Source organism: Orbicella faveolata, unplaced genomic scaffold (genome assembly GCF_042242905.1).
Source record: "Orbicella faveolata isolate gen_17 unplaced genomic scaffold, um_ofav_v1 contig_35, whole genome shotgun sequence".
Classification (NCBI taxonomy): Eukaryota; Metazoa; Cnidaria; class Anthozoa; order Scleractinia; family Merulinidae; genus Orbicella; species Orbicella faveolata.
Genome location: NW_028301564.1, coordinates 28,053,499 through 28,072,500, shown reverse-complemented (window position 1 = coordinate 28,072,500; position 19,002 = coordinate 28,053,499). Strand labels below are relative to the sequence as shown.

General features: G+C 41.4%; 2 protein-coding genes across 5 annotated transcripts in view; both read right to left on the bottom strand.

The window, feature by feature from the left end:
* Positions 1–9,454, bottom strand: part of LOC110046646 (uncharacterized) — a 10,319-nt gene extending 865 nt beyond the window's left edge. The window contains exons 1-9 of the mRNA XM_020752343.2: positions 9,272–9,454; positions 7,655–7,813; positions 6,162–6,242; positions 5,098–5,292; positions 4,327–4,443; positions 3,337–3,582; positions 2,559–2,731; positions 1,948–2,110; positions 1–1,474 (exon numbers count right to left, since the gene is read on the bottom strand). The exon at positions 1–1,474 is cut by the window's left edge and continues 865 nt beyond it. Of these exons, the coding sequence (XP_020608002.2) occupies positions 773–1,474; positions 1,948–2,110; positions 2,559–2,731; positions 3,337–3,582; positions 4,327–4,443; positions 5,098–5,292; positions 6,162–6,242; positions 7,655–7,813; positions 9,272–9,316 (1,881 nt within the window). The 5' untranslated portion in view covers positions 9,317–9,454 and the 3' untranslated portion in view covers positions 1–772. The remainder of the gene's footprint in view (positions 1,475–1,947; positions 2,111–2,558; positions 2,732–3,336; positions 3,583–4,326; positions 4,444–5,097; positions 5,293–6,161; positions 6,243–7,654; positions 7,814–9,271) is intronic.
* A 1,320-nt stretch (positions 9,455–10,774) lies between these two features.
* LOC110046902 (protocadherin Fat 1-like) overlaps positions 10,775–19,002 on the bottom strand; it is a 37,139-nt gene continuing 28,911 nt past the window's right edge. For all 4 annotated transcript variants that reach the window (XM_089274355.1, XM_089274356.1, XM_089274357.1 and 1 more), the window contains exons 10-15: positions 16,919–18,777; positions 16,466–16,715; positions 15,548–15,700; positions 14,876–15,036; positions 14,501–14,765; positions 10,775–13,585 (exon numbers count right to left, since the gene is read on the bottom strand). In XM_089274355.1, coding sequence (XP_089130481.1) covers positions 11,883–13,585; positions 14,501–14,765; positions 14,876–15,036; positions 15,548–15,700; positions 16,466–16,715; positions 16,919–18,777 — 4,391 coding nt within the window. In that variant the 3' untranslated portion in view covers positions 10,775–11,882. The remainder of the gene's footprint in view (positions 13,586–14,500; positions 14,766–14,875; positions 15,037–15,547; positions 15,701–16,465; positions 16,716–16,918; positions 18,778–19,002) is intronic.

Sequence of the window (19,002 nt, the reverse complement as noted above, 5' to 3'; positions counted from 1 at the left end):
GGTCAAACAGGCCGTTACTTGCCGTCACGAGAAACTACCAGTCCATTGGTCTAAGTATACTTTTTGATTGGTTCGTGTTCTTCTAGGTGGCCCGGCTCGAGTAGTCGCACGGTAAAATTATTTCATACACTTCACAAATACAGTCCTGTCATATCATTCATATCATTCTTGGATGACCACTGAAGCTGGAAAAATGTTCCGTGATTCCTAATTGTCTATTTGCTTAATTTCTTTTTGAACTTGAGAGTGGAGAACCAGCTCCGAGTTTCGTCTATAAATTTGGCGCAGTTATCTGTGATGTTTAAACGTGGCGCTTTCGAAAACGCTGAGTTTGGAAAAGGATCATTTTGTAAAAAAACAATGATGATCGCATAACGAAGCGATCGCCACTACGTCTTCGCTAACTTCAGTATTATATCAGCACCTGGAAAACTAGTGCAAGAAAATTCTGGCAGAACTTACACGCTTAAGGTATTTTCTTCCTGGTCCGACTTTGCATATTGGCTCTGAAACTTGCTTTTGACTAATCAAAACCCCAGAATTCTCTGTTTCCAATTGGAAACTTTAATCTCTTCTAAAAACAATGCTTGAACTTTCTCTAGCGAAAAGCCAGTTAAAATTTCGCTACGTCATGGCAAAGTAGTTTAGTTTTCGCATCTACTGGTGCTTAAAATTCGCTTGAATTTTTCCGGCAAATGAATTCTGCAAGGATCACAGACTGCAAGTGGCTGTTATAAAAGAATCTTCCCGTCACAGCTGGTCAACACGTGATTTAAGGTGGAGGGGGCAGGTCATCAGATCGAGGCTGACCTATGGCATACTGCTGTAGAATTTCAGGGGCGGCTTTGTAAGCGGTTGGAATGTGCAAAACAATAATCTTGTCTTTATCGAGCTCAAAATGCACGAAGTCTTCTCTGTTCAGAAGAGTTGGGTCTTCCTCTACGCCTGAACTCGTATCCACTGTATGTGTTGTCGACAAAAACAGTGAGTCCGATGAACAAGAATCCGCTTTCACGAAGTCCTGTTTTCTGCACTCCACGGCCGTGTTCCTGTAATGGGCCAAGGAAACGTTCTCACTCTCACAAACTAAATTTCCTCTCTCACTGTCTTTCTTGACGTCCTCTAAAGTTTTCAGCTTAGCGCAAGAGCGACTTTGATCGGAATCATCAATAGCACCGACCTCTTTCAAAGGAATAATGTTGTCGCTCTGTCTTTGGTTTGGTTCAGAGCTTTTATCAACAACCGCCGCCGCCTGTTTTGAAAGGCTGTTGACCTTCACACAGCTTTCAGTAGTCAAAATGTTCTCCATTTTGTCGCCTGGGTCTTGAGAATCTTTTGATTTGCTAAAAGGCTTGGTTATCTCATCAAGGACTGACGCAAGCTGCTTGAGATTTAGAATTGGTCTTCCGTTGACTTTGAACAGCTGTAAATTTGCCATTGTCTCGTAGCCAGTGGTTAACTCAGAGGCGAGAACCTGAAAGTTAATCACACAAGAGCCGTCAGTATTTTCTTTCATTCCATTTCGGGACCACTTTTTTGGATGCATGAAGATAACGAATTGACAGTTTCCATCAGATAGACTATAACCTGTTATAAAATAACTGAGATACTACGCGCGCGCTCACTGGTCGATAGGTGTGTTTAGACGAGAGTATATAGAAACGGTTGTGACGTTTTTGATTCGGGCGTATTTTTGAAGAAATTTTTAAAAGCATTAGAGCACTTTTTTCGTGTTTACATAGCCTCATCTAAACTCTCGGAAGGCTGACTGGGTCTCGAGTTTGCATAACTGTCTCGAATTCTCCCAACCTCCCTTGTGTTTAGACGGGGCTATGTAGACACGGAAAAAGCACTCTTTCGCAAAATCATCCTTCTTGCTTGCTTGCTGTCCACGCTTGTTACATGTAAACAAATATGACATCGGACATTTGTAAATGAATTATTCACCTGACTCAGTAGAATGACTTCCTGCCCAGTTTGATTCAAAATGCCATAGAGAACACGATCGCAGAGTCTTATAGGTGCCTTTCGAGCCCAGTCCTTGCCGTATTGATGTTGCATGTAGGGCTGGGATAGAGACACAAACACCAGGCCGGTATATACCAGATAACTAGAGAAAAAAATAAAAGCACAACGGTTACTAGGCGCAAGTCAAATTATAAAACAGAGATCGTACATCATTTCGCGTGTTTTTCTACGCCATTCTGACAAAGATTAAGTGCAGAAACATTGTGTTCCTTTGCGTTTTATCTGTATTTTCACAGGCAGAGCTGTTTAGTTTGTCCACTGACCCTCTATTTGGCTTGAGTTTGTCGAGATCACAAGCTTAGCGAAAGATTAACCCAGCGCGTGAGAAACACGCGCTAAAACGCAAGGGGGTGGGTTTTCGGAAAGATCAACAGACAGACTAGAGCTGTTTGACTGTCAGATCTTCCGGCAAGTAAGCCTTAAGCGAAAAACGTATGTTTCGCTTGATGTTTCAAGCTGCGAAAACAACAGGTGCAAAACAGGCTGCTTCCACAGTCTACTAGTCTACTAGTAATATGAATATGTATTACCTGGGCCTCTTGTCGTAAAGTTGAGTTGGAACAAGCGATGTTATCAAGTCCAGCTTAACTTCAACCTCCATAACATGACCTTGTCTTAAAATCTTCAACTTACAGATGTCGCCGATGAACATTTGTGACAGTTTGTAATCAAATAAGATGCGCTCGTTTCCTCGAAAATGCACCTAAACAAAACAAATTCAAGACAGAAACAAAACTGATTATGTTGACTTGGGTAGCGCTTTGAAAACATTGAAATATAGTGAGCAAGTGGAAGAGAAGAGAAGAGATCAGGAGCAGAACCAGAAAATTCATTTAGGAGGGGCCAAAAAAATTGCGCCGGAACGCAAGCTATCCCCCCGCACCCCCTCCATCCCCCCAGCTGAATGAAAAATTCCGCTCTAAAGACAATTGATCTATCTTTTTCGCAAATACAACTAAAAAGGGAGGTCGTGACCCATTTGCCCCCTCTCCGCTAAATCTGCTTCTGGAGATAAGACACTAGCAATTGTAGTGCCAGTGCGTAGTACATAACCGAAAATTCAAATTACATGTAGTTTGCTGCCAAGGTTTTGAAAGTAATATACAGTCCCACCAAAAAGGATTGCCATTCTAATGAATTTAGGCCGTAATTACGTATTTTGTTTGACATAGTTTTTGGTGATTTTTATAGCATAGGTTCACAGCCAAACAGAACCAAACCTAACTACTGTTATGAACAATTCACAGAAAAATGCTCTTAATTATCTGACTCTTACTGTTCATTGCATCTACGTCCTGATTTCCTTACCGTTCCATTATCTGCGATCACTTCTTTATCTACAGCCATGAGAACATCTCCTCGTTTTAACACACTGCTGCAGCTGAATAGTGGAAGCACCTTTGTAACGAGAACTCCCGTCTGTTCCATTGACAGCTGAAAGTAATTCCTCATGTGCTCGCTTTCAATTGGCTGCCATTTGATTCCAAGCCGACAAAAACCATTATACATGTCGCTTTTTTCAATATCGCCCAAGAAATGTCTTATTACTGTCACCTGTCAAAGACATTAAATAGAGCGTTATTGCACCATTGATATCATTTCCTTATGAAGAAAGATGGAAATTGTAGAAAAACCTGAAGGAAATGTAAGATCAGCCCAGTGGGGTTGCCCTGGAGACTGGTTATATATTAAAGTATGTGGCGTATATGAGTACTAGTGACCAATGTCTGATTGTCAGTCAATCTGTCTCCAAGAAGAAAAGATGATTTACAAAGAGGGTCTATTATACTCTGGGATTTAAGCCAATTTTAAGTGCCAGTTTGCGGGCACATTCACATTTTATCTTCCATTTTACGGTTAAAAAATTACCGCACAGTTGTGGGAAACAATAAACTTAGCTTGTGGTTTTCCGCTTTTGTGTGTTTTTTGGGTCATTCAAACAGAGTAACGAGAGCCCTCAAAAGCTTGTACTTTTTCACCCCATGGTAAACATCTTGAGCAATCTTTGTGTTAGTGAACAGTCCATTAGACATCAACTTTTTTGTTCCCTGTCAATGCATGGAGTTAGAAACAATTTGTTCTGTTCTTAAGATCTCATGGTCTTTGTGAGTCAGAAGAAATTGTAGAGTGTCCTGTTAAAAGAAAGGTTACATGTATGATGATAATCGTCCTACTAGTTTGAATTTTTAGAAGAAAACGATAGTGGTCTGCTGTTTTGAAGAACAAAATATGGCAGTTTACAGAATGAACAATCCCCTATAATAGATCCTCTACAAAGCATGTATTAGAAATACTTACAGGTATAATGTATCCTATGTTCTCAGCATTATCCAGAGTCTCAAAAGCAATCCCAATTACTTTGTCATCCTGGAGGGCAGGGCCACCACTGTTACCACTATTTATTGCCGCGTCAATCTGTTTGAAGTAAAGAACACCACTTGAAGATGGTAGCTGAATGAATGAATAGTTAGTCAAAAACTAAGCAAAGTGGAAAATTCCTGTTTCTTGTGACATGGACTACATAAGTATTAGCCTGCATAGCAGCCGTTCAAAGGGCAGGATCAGGTACACAAGTTTACAAAGTCATATACTTATATCAAAAAGTTGTGATTTCATCATTTCATTGGGGATATACCACAGTGAAAACCAGCTGGCCCTTGCAATAACAACTCAGCACTCCTATTGACTAATATTTACTGATCAATTTCCTTTTCACACTTTAGAGGGATGCACAGTGTACTCAATGCAGCACTTGACGTTTTGACCGCTGTATGCCCCTAACAGCCAGGAATTTCTTTAACAAAAGATTCCCGAAGGTTTGTTTCTCAAATATCTATTGAATAAATTACATAAGTGTAAGGTGTGGTAACACCAGCCAACATCTTCACCTGTAACATTGAGTGAACCCAGCCATACCAGATATTATGGCTACAGCTCTTATCAACAGTCCTGACATATCACTACAAAGTAACAAATGTAGTGTACATCCCAGAGGGAGAAGTACTAACTTTTATGAGCTTGGGACACTAAGGATAATCTGTACAAATAGCTAATTTGTGTATCTTGTACCTGAATGGCTAGCAGTTCTACAGCAGAGTGTGCATAGCGCTGAATTTCGACTCTGGATACCACGCCTCGTGTAACACTGATGTTGTCTCCACCAGTTGGGAAACCAACGCAAACCACATCCTCTTCAAGGGCAGGGATCTCGCCAAACTCCAGTGGACATAGATCCTCCCAGAAGGTCTCATCTGCCACACCCAGCTATCAAGATACAGGAGAATGTGTCAAGTAAATGATCAGCTATTTTAAAACTATAGCTTTTAAAATTGAATGTGTTTGAAACAACATCTATCCACAGAGTTCTACACAGATTACCATAATTTAGCTGACCAGGGTGTCAGGGTGCCTAGTAAACAAAATCAAGTTGCATGACAAGACTAATCTTGAGTAACACATAATTGCAACCACAATAGAAGGCCTTTAAGTTAAAGTAAAATATTTTCCACTATGAAGGAGTTCCTTTTTCAAAAAATATTCCTACTTTTTCGTTGTGTTTAATTCAGTTAAAATGTGCAGGTTGAAAAAATATTTCTTCATACACTGTGTTAAGGTTTGCAAAGTCTCGGAAGTTATCCACAAAAATCACAATTCATCCGAAAGTGTTTTTGTGAAATTGCAGACAAATATAATTTGATCAAAGGAGAAAATTGAGGAAAGTGAGAAATTTCTTGTTTGTTTTGAAAAGTAAATAGCCCGAAAAGTTTTACTATAAGAATCTCTGCAACCAATAAATTTTAATATTTAAGCAAATCTTAAGCATTTTGGACAATTGTGTGTTATTGTGCAGGTTTGACTGAATTGTGCAAATCCCACACACCTTCACCTTGTCAGAAGGCCGGCATTAGATAATGTATACATGCATATTTCAATAGAGCATTAAATTGAACAATTCCTTATAGTATAAAAATGCATTCATGTCCAAGTCTACAGAAGATATCATGAATCACAGCTTTGCCTTGCCCTGTTCAATTCTGCACAATTTTTATCTTTGACCCAATATCAAAGTAAGGGTCCAGAGGATGATTTATAACCAAATTATGTAGAAATTAATTGACACAGCAAATGGTTACCATGGCAATGTCACACTCATGACCAACATGAATCACATGAGCATTGTACTTCTTGGCATCTCCATGCTTGCGCACTCGCACCTGTAAAGGAGGCATGCTACCATAAGAGTAATAGCCACTGCAACCAACAATGCAACTAAAATAATGTAAATAGCAGCTGAGAATATTACAGTCAGACTGGATGTTCTTTTCCACCTTACTTTGCAGTGCTGCAGTGCAGAGAGACAAGACTGACTGAAAATTTATTCAACCAACTTGCAATTCAACTAACTTGCAAGTTGTTCATCCCATAAGCAACTTACCAAGTTTCATTCTGAAGTTTGAAAAATCTCCCTTAAATTGTAAGTTTTTGTTACTATAATATAACCAATACTTTTGCTAATTTTCTGACAAGTGCTAGAATATGATCATTTATTGCCCTATCGCTGAGTGTTTGTCAACAGACTGCAAGGAATGAGTAACAGGTTGAATTCAAATGGCCATGAAAAGGAAATTGCATTTCAAAATAATACTGAAAGTAACTCACAGAACAACTTTGAATTTTGAATCCTGGTATTGACCAGTTTAGCAAGCGAACTTTGGCTTAATTTGACTTAACCTGGCTGACGTTTTAAGTCTTCAAAAAAACTTACAATGGTTCAAAAGGAGAAAAATAGTGTAGTTTATATAAGTGCCAATACCCCCCAAAATAAACACCAGGGCCGAGTCGTTCAAAGCCCAATTAAGCAAATCCAAGATTAGCGAGACTTTCGAGTTTATTTTCTTTGTAACTTTTCAGTGAGGTTTTCTGTTTAATATTATATTGTTTGTCCATTAGTCTTGAGTTTGAATAATCACAAACTTCACAAAACATAGGCATCGAAAAACATTTTTATACGAGAAAAATTAACACTTCAGTTAACTTTTAATCCTGGATTAACTGGCATTGACCGGCTTTTGAACAACCCGGCCCAGGGGCCTGTTTCTCGAAAGCCACGGAAACTTATCGGGCCTGCAAAGCCATTTTTAATCAATCTGTATCTAAAACCAGAGAGGAGTAGACATCTGAAACTTTTTGTATGAAGGGAACCTCTGTTCATATACTAAGAATATGTGAATAAAACAGCTCTGTAATGTAAGGTTCGAGATTTTGCTACGGCTTTCCAGGTGTGAAAACATTTCAGGACCTTCGAGAAATGGGTCCCAGGTCTCTAAGTTGACTTTATAAATAAAAGTTACATATTAACATCCTGGCACTTGATCAAGAAAATGAGATACATCAATAGATGAAACGAAAGATAATTTACATGGGCATGCAGTTGCAGAGGTTTCATTAACATTTCTGGCAGGGATGTGACTGGTTTTCACAGGTGGGCAAAAGTTTTTGAACTGAACTTCCTTGTAAGAAAAGCTTTCGTCTAGATGGTGAAACCAGGCAGGCAAAATCATCCTCACAGCTGGGCAATTTGTCTGGTGTCTGGCCCTTAATGAAATGCCTGCAGTTGTTTACTTACAGATTTCTGGTATGCTACCACATGTCCATTTGTAAGAATTCTTCTTCCAGAAATAACAAAGCCTGAACCAAACACCTGCTGTTGACGCTTCATCTGCCACGGCATACTGTAGTTAGGAGTTGAAATCTGAACAAACAGCTTCACTACTGATTTCAGCACCTGAAGAAAAACCCTTACTCAGTTGAACACTGAAAAATGCCTGAGATAATGTTAGGGGTGGCGATTAGTCCTTCAAAAACCATGGGTCTTGCAAACTTTTCATCAAATTTGACGGGTCTCACTGTCTTGTTTTTTTCAGCAGTTATGTGAATCTTGCAGTTTTGATTTTTTCACAAAGCTGTCTCTCAGTCTAAATTTTTTGCAAGGCTAGAAAGTCTCAAAGTACCGATTTGTTTGTTTGTTTTATATATGTACAGATATATTATTGACATCTGGACGTCTTAGCACCTGAACATCTTGAGCTTTCAGTTAAAACACTTTGAAGTTTCGGTCTTGCAATTGAAGAGGTCAAAATATCTCGTGCTCACTAAGAAATATGCAAGTCTCATCATCTGGCATGGTCTTGCATTTACCATTCACCACCCCTTATATACGTAATCTTATGAGCAACTTTTAGTCTTCATGAAAATACACAAATCAGCTGAAGGAAAAATCTCCACTTTTGTGTACAAGTATATGTTTTGAACATATGATCAAAATCTGACAAATTGTACGTTCTTATCAGAGATCACGATTGGGCACCTGAAATAGAAGCTTTCATTTAGCAATCAAGAGTTTGGTTTCCAATTGAAAGTTTGATTGTGTTTGACTCAAACTTGATCAACCTTCCTCCATGGTTTGAATTTGATTGAATTTCTGTTGGATTCCATTTCATTGACAACTTTGGGATTGGATGTCCACTCTTCATGGCCAAGAGACAACACTAGATGAGCAACCACTGAAGAGAGTGAGAGCAAACGCTACTGAAGTTCAGACTTCTTGTATTGAGTATTTGGGGCAAGCAAGCCAGAAATTTCACTCAAATTGCCCTCTACAGTATAAAACAACACATACAGAAAAGCAACTAGATTCTCTCATTTCTACTAGTACCGTGCGACTAATTTGGTATTTATCTCCCACCACAATTTAGCTTACATGTAAGCTTACGTAGTTTTCATATTTTTTCCGATATCGAATGCATTGTTTACTTCAGCGTTTCGCAAATTTAATGACTTGTAAATTGGCAAATTACGTGAAATATACGACATCTCAAACTCAGTCAAGTTCATCGCTGTTCTACAAAGTGATGCAGGCTGCGACAATTTACGTTGGACTTCAAAAGAGATTTAAAATGCAAATGTATAACCAGTGAAAATTGTACCATCAAATCGATCCACCTTTCGTGACTTTTCGCGTTCCTAGATATTACCATAAAATACGCTTATTTACTGACCGCCTAGTCCGACGTATCATGCTATACAGTACTTTAACTATTCCTTTTATGAGACGTAGCCAAAAAAAAAACGAACGAAATAAGTCTAATTCATCTGAAATCGAACACAGAATGGAACATTCAACAAACATAGCTTCACAAGGGAGAATTCACAACACATGATTAATCGGCAAGCACTGACAAACCTTTTCACTGGTCTTTAAGTGCGACCCCAAATGCCTGTCATCCATTGCGCCTTTAGTTGAATTAAGTGGTCACTATTGTTCAATAAAATCAATAAAATCAATAAAATCCTCGCGAAAAAAAAGTGTCAAAAAGTGCCGGCTACTACAGCGTCAGCGAAGGAAGCTTCCGAAAACATTACAAGTTCCGCTAGCGCAAGGAATTGTGGTATCTAGTGCCAACTCGCTCTCTTGATAAATTTGTTGTGACGTCATAAAATGCTTCTTTTGGCTTTGTGTTTACCATGTTTACAGGGGAAAATCTGTCCGCGTTCGCGGGCAAACAGGACACCAAATGAAATGTTTCCACGAAAATCAGAGTTCTGCTTGCAGACATGTGAGTCAGCGAGAAAATATGCAACAAATAATAAAACATTTTTTTTTCCTTTTTTAACATGATTATCGGATAGGATAGTAACTCAAAATACATAGATATTCCAGGCGTTTGATGAGCTCGGCCGCGCGTATTTTTTTCAGACACTGAATTTAGAACCTACTGATATATAAATTAGCTTGCGTTCTTCGAACTTGATCACACTGACTGTAAATGATATCAGTTCGCTAGACCAAATAGAATGCAGAAATACTTGAGTCCTACGCTGAGGCCAAAGCCGTTGACAGCCGTCAGAGTTAAAAGTGGTCACCCAAAAATTGAAAGTAACTTCTTCAAATTTTTTTCCTTCAGTACCACGTTATCTTGTGACGCGGTCGTCAGAGAGGAAAGGTTTCGCGTTGAAAACATGCGTGTTGAATGTTGGGCTCGTATTTTTTCTGTTTTGGTTTCCGAGTTGGGTCTCGAACATGCGGAAATTCGTGTGTTGATGTTGCGCCGTGGTGAAATAAATGGTATTTTAACTTTAGCTTCTCTACTGACGCGACTGCGGGGAAACTCGGCAATTGTGCGAAAGAAAACTTACAAGAACGTGCAAGAGCGAGATTTTTCTCTCATGCGCTGCTTATCAAGATTTCATGGCTTACAAATTCCCGGCTGGAATTAAATGCTCATCATCTTAACGTGAGAGCCGGGCGTGAGAGGTCTTTGTACAAAAGCTAAACCCTGCTCTTCAATTGACGGGCGGTAGTGACACGTAAGGTCTCCGAACTGCTGTCCCCCTGGGGGAACTCCCAGATAAAAAAAGACTCTGGTGCTCGTTGTACCTTTTTAGGCTTAAAAATACAGTTTTGGTACCTCATGGGTGTTCAGCCTCAAAAGGTCCACAGTGGGAACTTTTGTGGTGCCTTATAGGGTATTAAGTCGAAAAAAAATATGACTGGGGATTAGTTGTTGCTTTAGAATTGGTACCTACAAGGGCTAAAAACAATTTCAAGCCACGCCCACAGAACAGGATCTTGGCGCCTCTTAGGGGTTCTTTTCAAAATTTCCGACGAGCACGGTGTGTCCCCCGGGCTGTTTCCTATGCAATTGTCATAAAGCAAGTGTTATCCACTTTCCCGCAAAGAAACAGGTTTAGACTTCAACATTTTTATTACTAAGCTTATGACCTAAAATGGTTACAAATTTCTTTATGAAAGATACTAAATTGACGTCGAGCCAAAAGCGTTTCAGTATCAAGTGCGAGTAAAAAATAAATTACATCTCTTGGCAAGCACGTTTCTACGCATTGTGCTTGCCCTGCTCGTTTTTAAATTTTGTTAAATAACATATGAACAACGTTTAAACTCTTAACCATAAAACTTGTCCTGTACAGTACAAGATTTTTAAATATTATTCCAAAACACGATTGATGAAAAAAATTGGCTAAAAAACATGAGTGGGCAATATACAAAACTAAGAATTCTTCAATTAAAAACTGTCAACAGTTATTATGAAAATAATTTAACGCCTCAAAACGGCTGTACCTTTTTTCTTTCAAAATTCAAAATAAACGACCTAATAATTGGCTATAGAATCTTTTGAATATATTTTTTTGTGTGTTCCAAGTTAAAACCAGATATAAAACATCTATACCGTTTTTACAAGGTTACCCTTTAAAACCGACAACATTTTCGCTGGAAATATATCAAACTCTTCGAGTCTGCAATCTGTTGATTCAAAAACCCCTCAATTTTTTAAACACTCTGTCTACTTTCTTCTGACGTTTTCTCCTGCTTTTTATACCGAAACATTATAAAATGAGATCGGGTTGCCAATGGCTTTTGTGACAGCAACAGAAAGATTCAGAACGAAACAGCTCTCAACATGCTTGCATGTGATTTCATTCAATTTAAACAAAACAAGAGAATTGCGCGAAAAATTGCGTTGCCAAATTGATTATAACGCAACCGAATACCTGAGAAAAAGACTGATTTTTTGGTAAATTTGGCACAGAAAAGAAAGTTTCATACAAAACTGGCATCGGAAACCCGCTCTCTAGTGGAGCAGCAACACAACTGAGTGTTTGAGTCCGCCAAATAGTGGCAAAAAACCAAGGGTTTTCATGTTATATAGAGAATATCTATTTAGGAAGGACTATTTTTTTGCATCGGTTTTTGTAACCTTCGTTGTAAACTGCTAGAACAAAGGTGCACTTTCTTTGCAGAATCATGAATTGTTAAGTTTGCAGTTAGCGCTATATCAAAGTTCAGATTCCATTTTTAGTTCTTCAAGCTCGTTCATCATCTCCTTGATCTCTCGTTGCAAAGCGATATGAAAGTCCGGATCGGGCGGTGAGCCACAGGCGTATCTGCCGTCTTGATCATCTTCGTCCTCATCTTCAGAGCAGTTCTCGGAATGTAGGTACGAGTTTTCAGGTGAATCATCGCACGCCTCCATCCTGTTGCCGAGGTAAACCTGCTCTAAATCGTCCTCAGAGTACATGCCGTCTGTTATACTCCCCAGTTCAGACCCGCGAGTCGTCAGGGTCGGCGCATAGGATCCCACTGGATGCTGGTCCAAGCTCTCGGGATAAGGCTCCCGAGGAGGGCGTGGAAATCGGCCCTTGAAGATGTCTGGATCAAGGTCAGTAGCGTCTGAAAATTCGGAGTACCGAGAATCCATTGAGTACCTCGAGGCGGATTTACCCTTCGGGTTAAGATATTCCATGGGTTTTTTAGGAACATGAGGGACGTCCGGGTATCCATCTTCTGATTCGGAGCATTTATAGTTCCTTGGTCTCTTGGGAACTTCGGGTACATCAAGGGACCCCTGCGAGGATCTAAAACTAGACGGCCTCTGCGGCACTTCAGGGGCAAATGAGGCACACGCCGAGGCACCATCGAAGCTGCCAGAATGTTCCTTGGACAAGGGAGTTCTCGGTACCAAGTCAGCTGGGATATCCGTGTAATCCCACTGATACCCAGGGAGGTTGTTATCTGATAACGAATTCAGCGTCTTCATGGTGCCAAAGTCTTTGCGGGCCTTCTCGCGCCTGCGCCATGAGTCCTCTGCGTCATAACCTGGAGGCATGCCGAGGTCGTCCACGTTGTAACCATGGATTTCCCTCGGAGGAGGTGTGGGGGGCTCAGGAGATGCCACCTCTGAGCCTACCACGGGTGGGGAGACTTTAAGAACCGCAGGCTTGGCAGGTTCATCTTGAGCGCGCATGTCTCGTCTTCTCTTTGCTCGCCGTCGAAGGAAAATTACAACGAGGAATACAATCAGCAAAAGAACAGCCAGCACCACAGCAATACCAATGATTTCAGTTTGTCCCAGTGGCCAGCCGCGTCGGGCTTCAACATCAGCCAACACCTGTTCGCAAAGCCTTCCTCCATGTGTGCTGGTGGAACAGTTGCATACGAAGCTTCCCGGTGTGTTTACACAAAAGCCTCCGTTTTGACAAGGCGAGCTGGCGCACTCATCCACATCTTGGGAACAGTCGGGACCCGTGTAACCTGGCGAGCACACACAGATGGCTGACCCGTCCTTCTTCCCTTGACATGAACCTCCGTTCTTGCATGGCCAGCGATTGCAGTGAAATCCTTCGTCGCAATTCTTTCCGGAAAATCCAGCGATGCAGTGACACCTGTAGTCATCGCCTTCATTTGTGCAATTCGCGTTGTTTGCACACGGGTTGGACGTGCAGGGCCTGGTGTCTTGCTCGCACGTATCTCCCTTGAATCCCTCTGGACAATCGCAGGTAAAGCCATCAACCCTGCAGGTTCCGCCGTTTAGGCATGGAGCGCTTGCGCAAAAGCTGTTGTCGATGTCGCCTTGACAACCTGGTGTTGTGTTGTATGGTTCGGCGGCAACGTGGCTGTTTGAGCCAGACATGGGAAGATCCTCGCCATTCAGGTTCAAGTTCTGCAAGCAACCTTTGAAACCATTCTCCACTAATAGATCTGCAGAGCCACAAAATAAGGTCATTTTAATTAGGCACACTATCATTCATGTCCGAAAAGTAATAGTCTTTCTTTTGGGGTGCTGAACTTCTTAATGAAACTCTTAATATTTTTCTGAAGTTTCAAGAACTACTACTCGTTGCAAAGGCGGTGCTAAAGATGTCCAGTACAATGAGTAAAATAAGTAATTCTTGAAAAAACCGACAGAGTGGACACCACACACGTTCATTTACCTCCAGTTTACAACGTAAATGAAAAATTGTTATAGTGTAGGAATACAAGACCATAGCTGGAAACATTTCACCCAGAATAACAATAGAGGCTAATCTAGCTGAGTGGCTGATCTGACAAATTAAAGGAAAAAAACTGCAGTCGATATAAATTGAGAAATAATGACAACACACAAGGCTACAGGGAAAACAATAAAAAAGAAATGAAACTATTGTTTAAATGAAATTAAATAGGGATATTTCAAATTAAAAAGCGACAAAGAAGACAAAGATGCAATATAAATGTATGATTAATGCAACTTTGTATTTAATTTCTATTTAAAGAAACGCATCCCAAATCAACATATAATTACTCCTTGCAAAACCATTGTAAACCAGTTATATTTCTGTACTCGTGTTGTCATAGCCTTAGAAACCGACTTGCTGATTTGCAAGTTGTTCAGGCCATATAGACCTTCTTAGCATGGGCGATTTGTTTTCCATTGCAGACCACGTGATATTATCTATTAAGAGTGGTTCTCTTATCCTTCAAAAAAATATTCCTGCATACACACGACTATTTGAAAATTTGAAAGCACGAATTCTCAAGAGTATCATCACATGGTCTGAAATGGGGCAACAAACCGCTTACACGAACAAAGTCTATTAAAACCATTTAGTAAATAGACACAATAATTTTCGTTACCTATATCCCTTCGCCTGGTCTTGGAGCTCACAACTTTGGCGCCAAAATAAATGGCGTTGTCATCCAGATTCAAGATTCTCATTTTTCCTGGAGACTTGTTCCAGGCGCGATGACGTCCTTGATCCAGGATGAGGGTGGCGTGGTTACCCTGCCGCATGACTGTCACGTGATGCCATTTCTCATCATCCACTTGCGCCCAGTCTAGGCTCACCACCCCGGCTCCGCTGCCGAAATCGAAGCGTAACTGCAGGTGACCGTTCACAATCTGGAACGAGAAAGGTGGTGTTAAAATAAAAGAAACGGCCGTAGTTTCCTTTTATACAGTAACGTCAGGTGATTTAACTGTCTGTTAAAATCAGTAAGCATGGAACAAACCTCCAGGATGCTGTAGTCATACTGTCCAGCGGCGAACACTAGTGTTCCTTGGGGTTCGGCGGTCCTGAGAGCGAGGCTGATGGAGCGGGAGGGCTCATTAAATGATTCTTTTAATCGATAACGGATGTACGAATCACCACCGAATGTCATGGCTTTGTTACCTGATAAACAAGAAAATATCAGACAAGTCTGTTAGTCTCTAGCTTTCCTCCTTTACCTACTCGTTCTCATCTACTCTTGAGGGAATGTGGTTTTTACTAAAGACAGGTTTCCTAAAATAACTACACTGCTTGATATTGAGGGTTGTTTTCACTGGCGTATAAACATAAACATCCAGTAAGAGTACTGGAACGCAGTAAGATGCTGATAATTAGCGTTTTTTGTTACGAAAGTCCGCGTATATTGCTTATGCGTATGCGCTAGCCTGGTGAAAACCAGCCTTTAGTATTTCGACTCGGACAAAGTTGGTTTTGATTGTCTGGTTGGACTTCAAGCGAAACAAAACACCTCTTTCGCTTGATCACACAGTTATTTGCATTCATGTGATTGATTAGGCACGATTATATGAAGTGCTTTCAAACAAACTTTACTGAAAAGTAAACACGTGAAAAAGTTAAACTCCATAAAACAAAACTAAAACATGAATCGTGGGAAGAAGAGTGTACCACATACCTGTGATACATAACCTGTCCTCACAGCCCTGCTTCTCTAAAACGCATTTAGATGAATCCACGCACTTGCACTGAAATCCTTGCGAAAAGTCTGTGCATTTGTAACCAGCCGGGCAGGGATTGGTCGCGCATTTTCCACCAGTACTTCCACAGCCTAGAACAGAGCGGAGCGTGATTAATACAACGAAACGTACGGAGAAATCGACATACCCAGTCTCACGCATCAATACGGCCACACAAAACGTTTTTGTAAATAAATGAAATAAATCACTTTATTTAAGTGTCGAAGTGTTTAGCACGGCTGTAGTAATTGTGGACACTGAAATAAGCAAACAAATATTGTAAATTAAACAGAAACTTGTTAAAAACCCCAACTGGCGGGAGACTGACCAGTTGGCTATTTACAAAGCGTGGAGGAGTTGAATCGGGGACCACCAAAGACAAATCCATCTAGTGACAGGGAGGACGATTTGAACCCGGGACCTCCAGATTACAAATCCAGCGACCCAACCACTGGGCCACGCCACCTACACAGATATGTCTGAAGAGATTGAACATACGGTGAGAAAGGCTTCAAAACGTTGTCGCTAACAGTATCAATAAGCATGTAATAAGACGCTGTTAAACACTGGTCATCTGAAACGTACAAGGGGAGCCATGGGAACAAAAAAACTCGAGCAAGTGTTTTCTACCATCTAGGTCTTGTGTTTGATTCTTGTACAAGCTATTACCCACCTAAAAATCAGGTAGAACCTAGAGGTGAGAAAAAAATTTCATGCCCCAGATAATTTCCTAACCCTCCCCCCACTCTCAAAAACAATGGCCTCTCCCTGACAAAAAGTTTCACGTAGTGTAAATACCGCGCGTTACTTACAACAGGCACGGTCACAGACAAACGAGTCCTTCAGTGTTCGCTTACCTATGTCACGGTCACACATGCAAGCGTGACTCCTAGAATGCTCGTATGATATGAACGTGGTCCGTTCAGACATGATCCGTATTTGCTTGTTCTGTGGTTTGAAGACTGTCTGGCATTCATAATTTTCCGGGCAGTGCATCAGATGGCACTGGCTCACTCCAATGTACCCCACCTTCACTCCTACTTTTCTTTGAAAGTCACCGCGGGACGAGTTCAGCTTGTGTGAGACGTGCTGGGACGCAAAGAAGCCCTATCGAAAAAAAGGCGCCAAATGAGTTGCTAGTAGCTATAATGGCTAACGCAGCAGTCGACTGTGAACAAATTGAACAGGGAAACAAGAGTGGTTTTCGGGAAATAATTCTCGTATTTCCGATGAATCTTCGATTTTCACTGAACAACCACTGAAATAAGACTTAAGCTTTCCTATGGAAGGCCGAGTAAATAGGAACCTACCTTGACACGCTTCATGACCGCAAATACAACATCCAAACTGCTTTCTGAGGACTGAAGGTTCCATATATGGACATTAACAGCGGGAACATTCAGTAGCACTCCCAGGTAATCTCGGAAAATTGCCAGGTTATTTTCAACGAAAGTTCCAGGCCCTAGATCCGACAGACGGAGGGTGAGAGAGTGAGTCAAGATGTCTTCAGTAATATCAGACACGAGAATTTCCACTGGAGCGTACGTGAAGTACTTTCCATCGGTGACGCTGACATTTAGCCGGTAGATTTGGCTTGGGACGTTTGAAAAAGCACTTATAACTCCATCCGTTGTTATGGTGAAAGGGCTACCTGCACGAGGCGCAACAATTGAATAACTGAGAAGGTCCCCATCACTATCGCTCCCTTTGACGCTCCCAATGACACCCCCATTGAATTGTGAGCCGTACAACTTGAGGTACACGGTCAGCGGTTCAACGGCAGGAGGATGCGTAACGCCTTCCACGACTGAGATAGTAACAGTCTTGTCAGTGTATTTTGGTGGTTCGCCGCTGTCGAAGACGCGGATCTTAAATTTGTGTTCACCGTCTCTATGATCCAAAGGACCAACCTTTGTTATAATTCCATTCTTCTGGAGTCTAAACTTCGTCTCGTCTCCTTGTATTCTCCTGAAAGTAAATGGACCTCCGTTACCATGCCCATCTCGGTCGTGCGGCCGTAAGAAGATGACAGTCTTCCCCACTGGCGCTGTCTCGCTTATGGACACCGTGAAGTTAGTGTTGCTAAACTCCGGCGGGTTATCATTCAAGTCGTTGATGGTCACGTGAACTTTGGTTTCAGAGGACAGCGGCGGTACACCTTGATCTTGAGCCCGTACTGTCATGGAATACTTGGACACTGCTTCGTGGTCCACAAGCCCATCAACGGTGATGATTCCACTCAGAGGGTCGACTTTAAACTTACCAGCCTCGTTACCCTTCACGATTGAATACTGAATGTCACGGTTAGGACCACTGTCCAGGTCAGTGGCGAAAACTTGGAGAACGAACGTGTCCGAAGGAGAGTTTTCGTCCACTTTGGCGGTGTACAGGTCCCATCCAAACTTGGGCGCGTGGTCATTAGCATCAGTCACTATCACCTTCAATGACGCGGTTGTCGTGAGAACTGGTGGACCAACATCACTGGCTTGAATTGTCAGCGAATAGGTCTTCCTTATCTCGAAATCAAGGCTGCCTTGTAGGGTAACAACTCCAGTTTTCTTGTCAATCTTGAACATGTCTGAATCTGGGCCTTGTAGGATCTCGTAGGAGATCTCTTCTTGTGCAGCCTCCCTGCTGATGGCGATCATAGTTGTTATATTCGCTCCAATAGCAGCATCTTCGCTGACATTTGCCTTGAAACTAGAGTCCGTGAACTCCGGTGGCACGTCGTTTATGTTCAAGACCTGAATCACAACAGCGCATGAGCCAGATTTGGAGGGAACGCCCGCGTCCTTAGCCTGCACAGTCAGCATATACGTCGCCTGGTCTTCTCTGTTTAGGGCCTTCTTCAGAGATATTACACCGGTTTCAGATTCAATACTAAATGTATTGCCTACTGTGTCCAACAAAGAATAAGAGATCTTTCTGTTCTTTCCAATGTCGACATCATCTGCTCTGACTTGAAGCAACACCTTGTTAATTCGCGCGTCCTCGTACACAGACTTCCTGTACTCTAACTGCGTGAAAAACGGCGCGTTGTCGTTGATGTCTTCCAGCAGGACTGTGACATTGCTGAAACACGCCTGTCCTCCGCGGTCTTCCGCTGACACCATGAAGTTAAACATATCTTGAGCCTCGCGGTCTAATGACGTCGCCGTTACTAGGCGTCCTAACGAGAGAATGATTGCAATAAGGAAGCTTTACAATAGTACCTCTGTGTTTTCAGTAGTTAACTTTCAAAACGCAGAAGAACGAATACGTGTACTTGTAGCCAAAGTTAATCATTGTGTTCAAGAAACGGATAAGCTACTCTTTTTAGATGAAGAAAGGGAATCTGGACAAGGAGTAAGATTTTAACGAAGACCAATGCTAATTACACCTATCAGGTCAATCT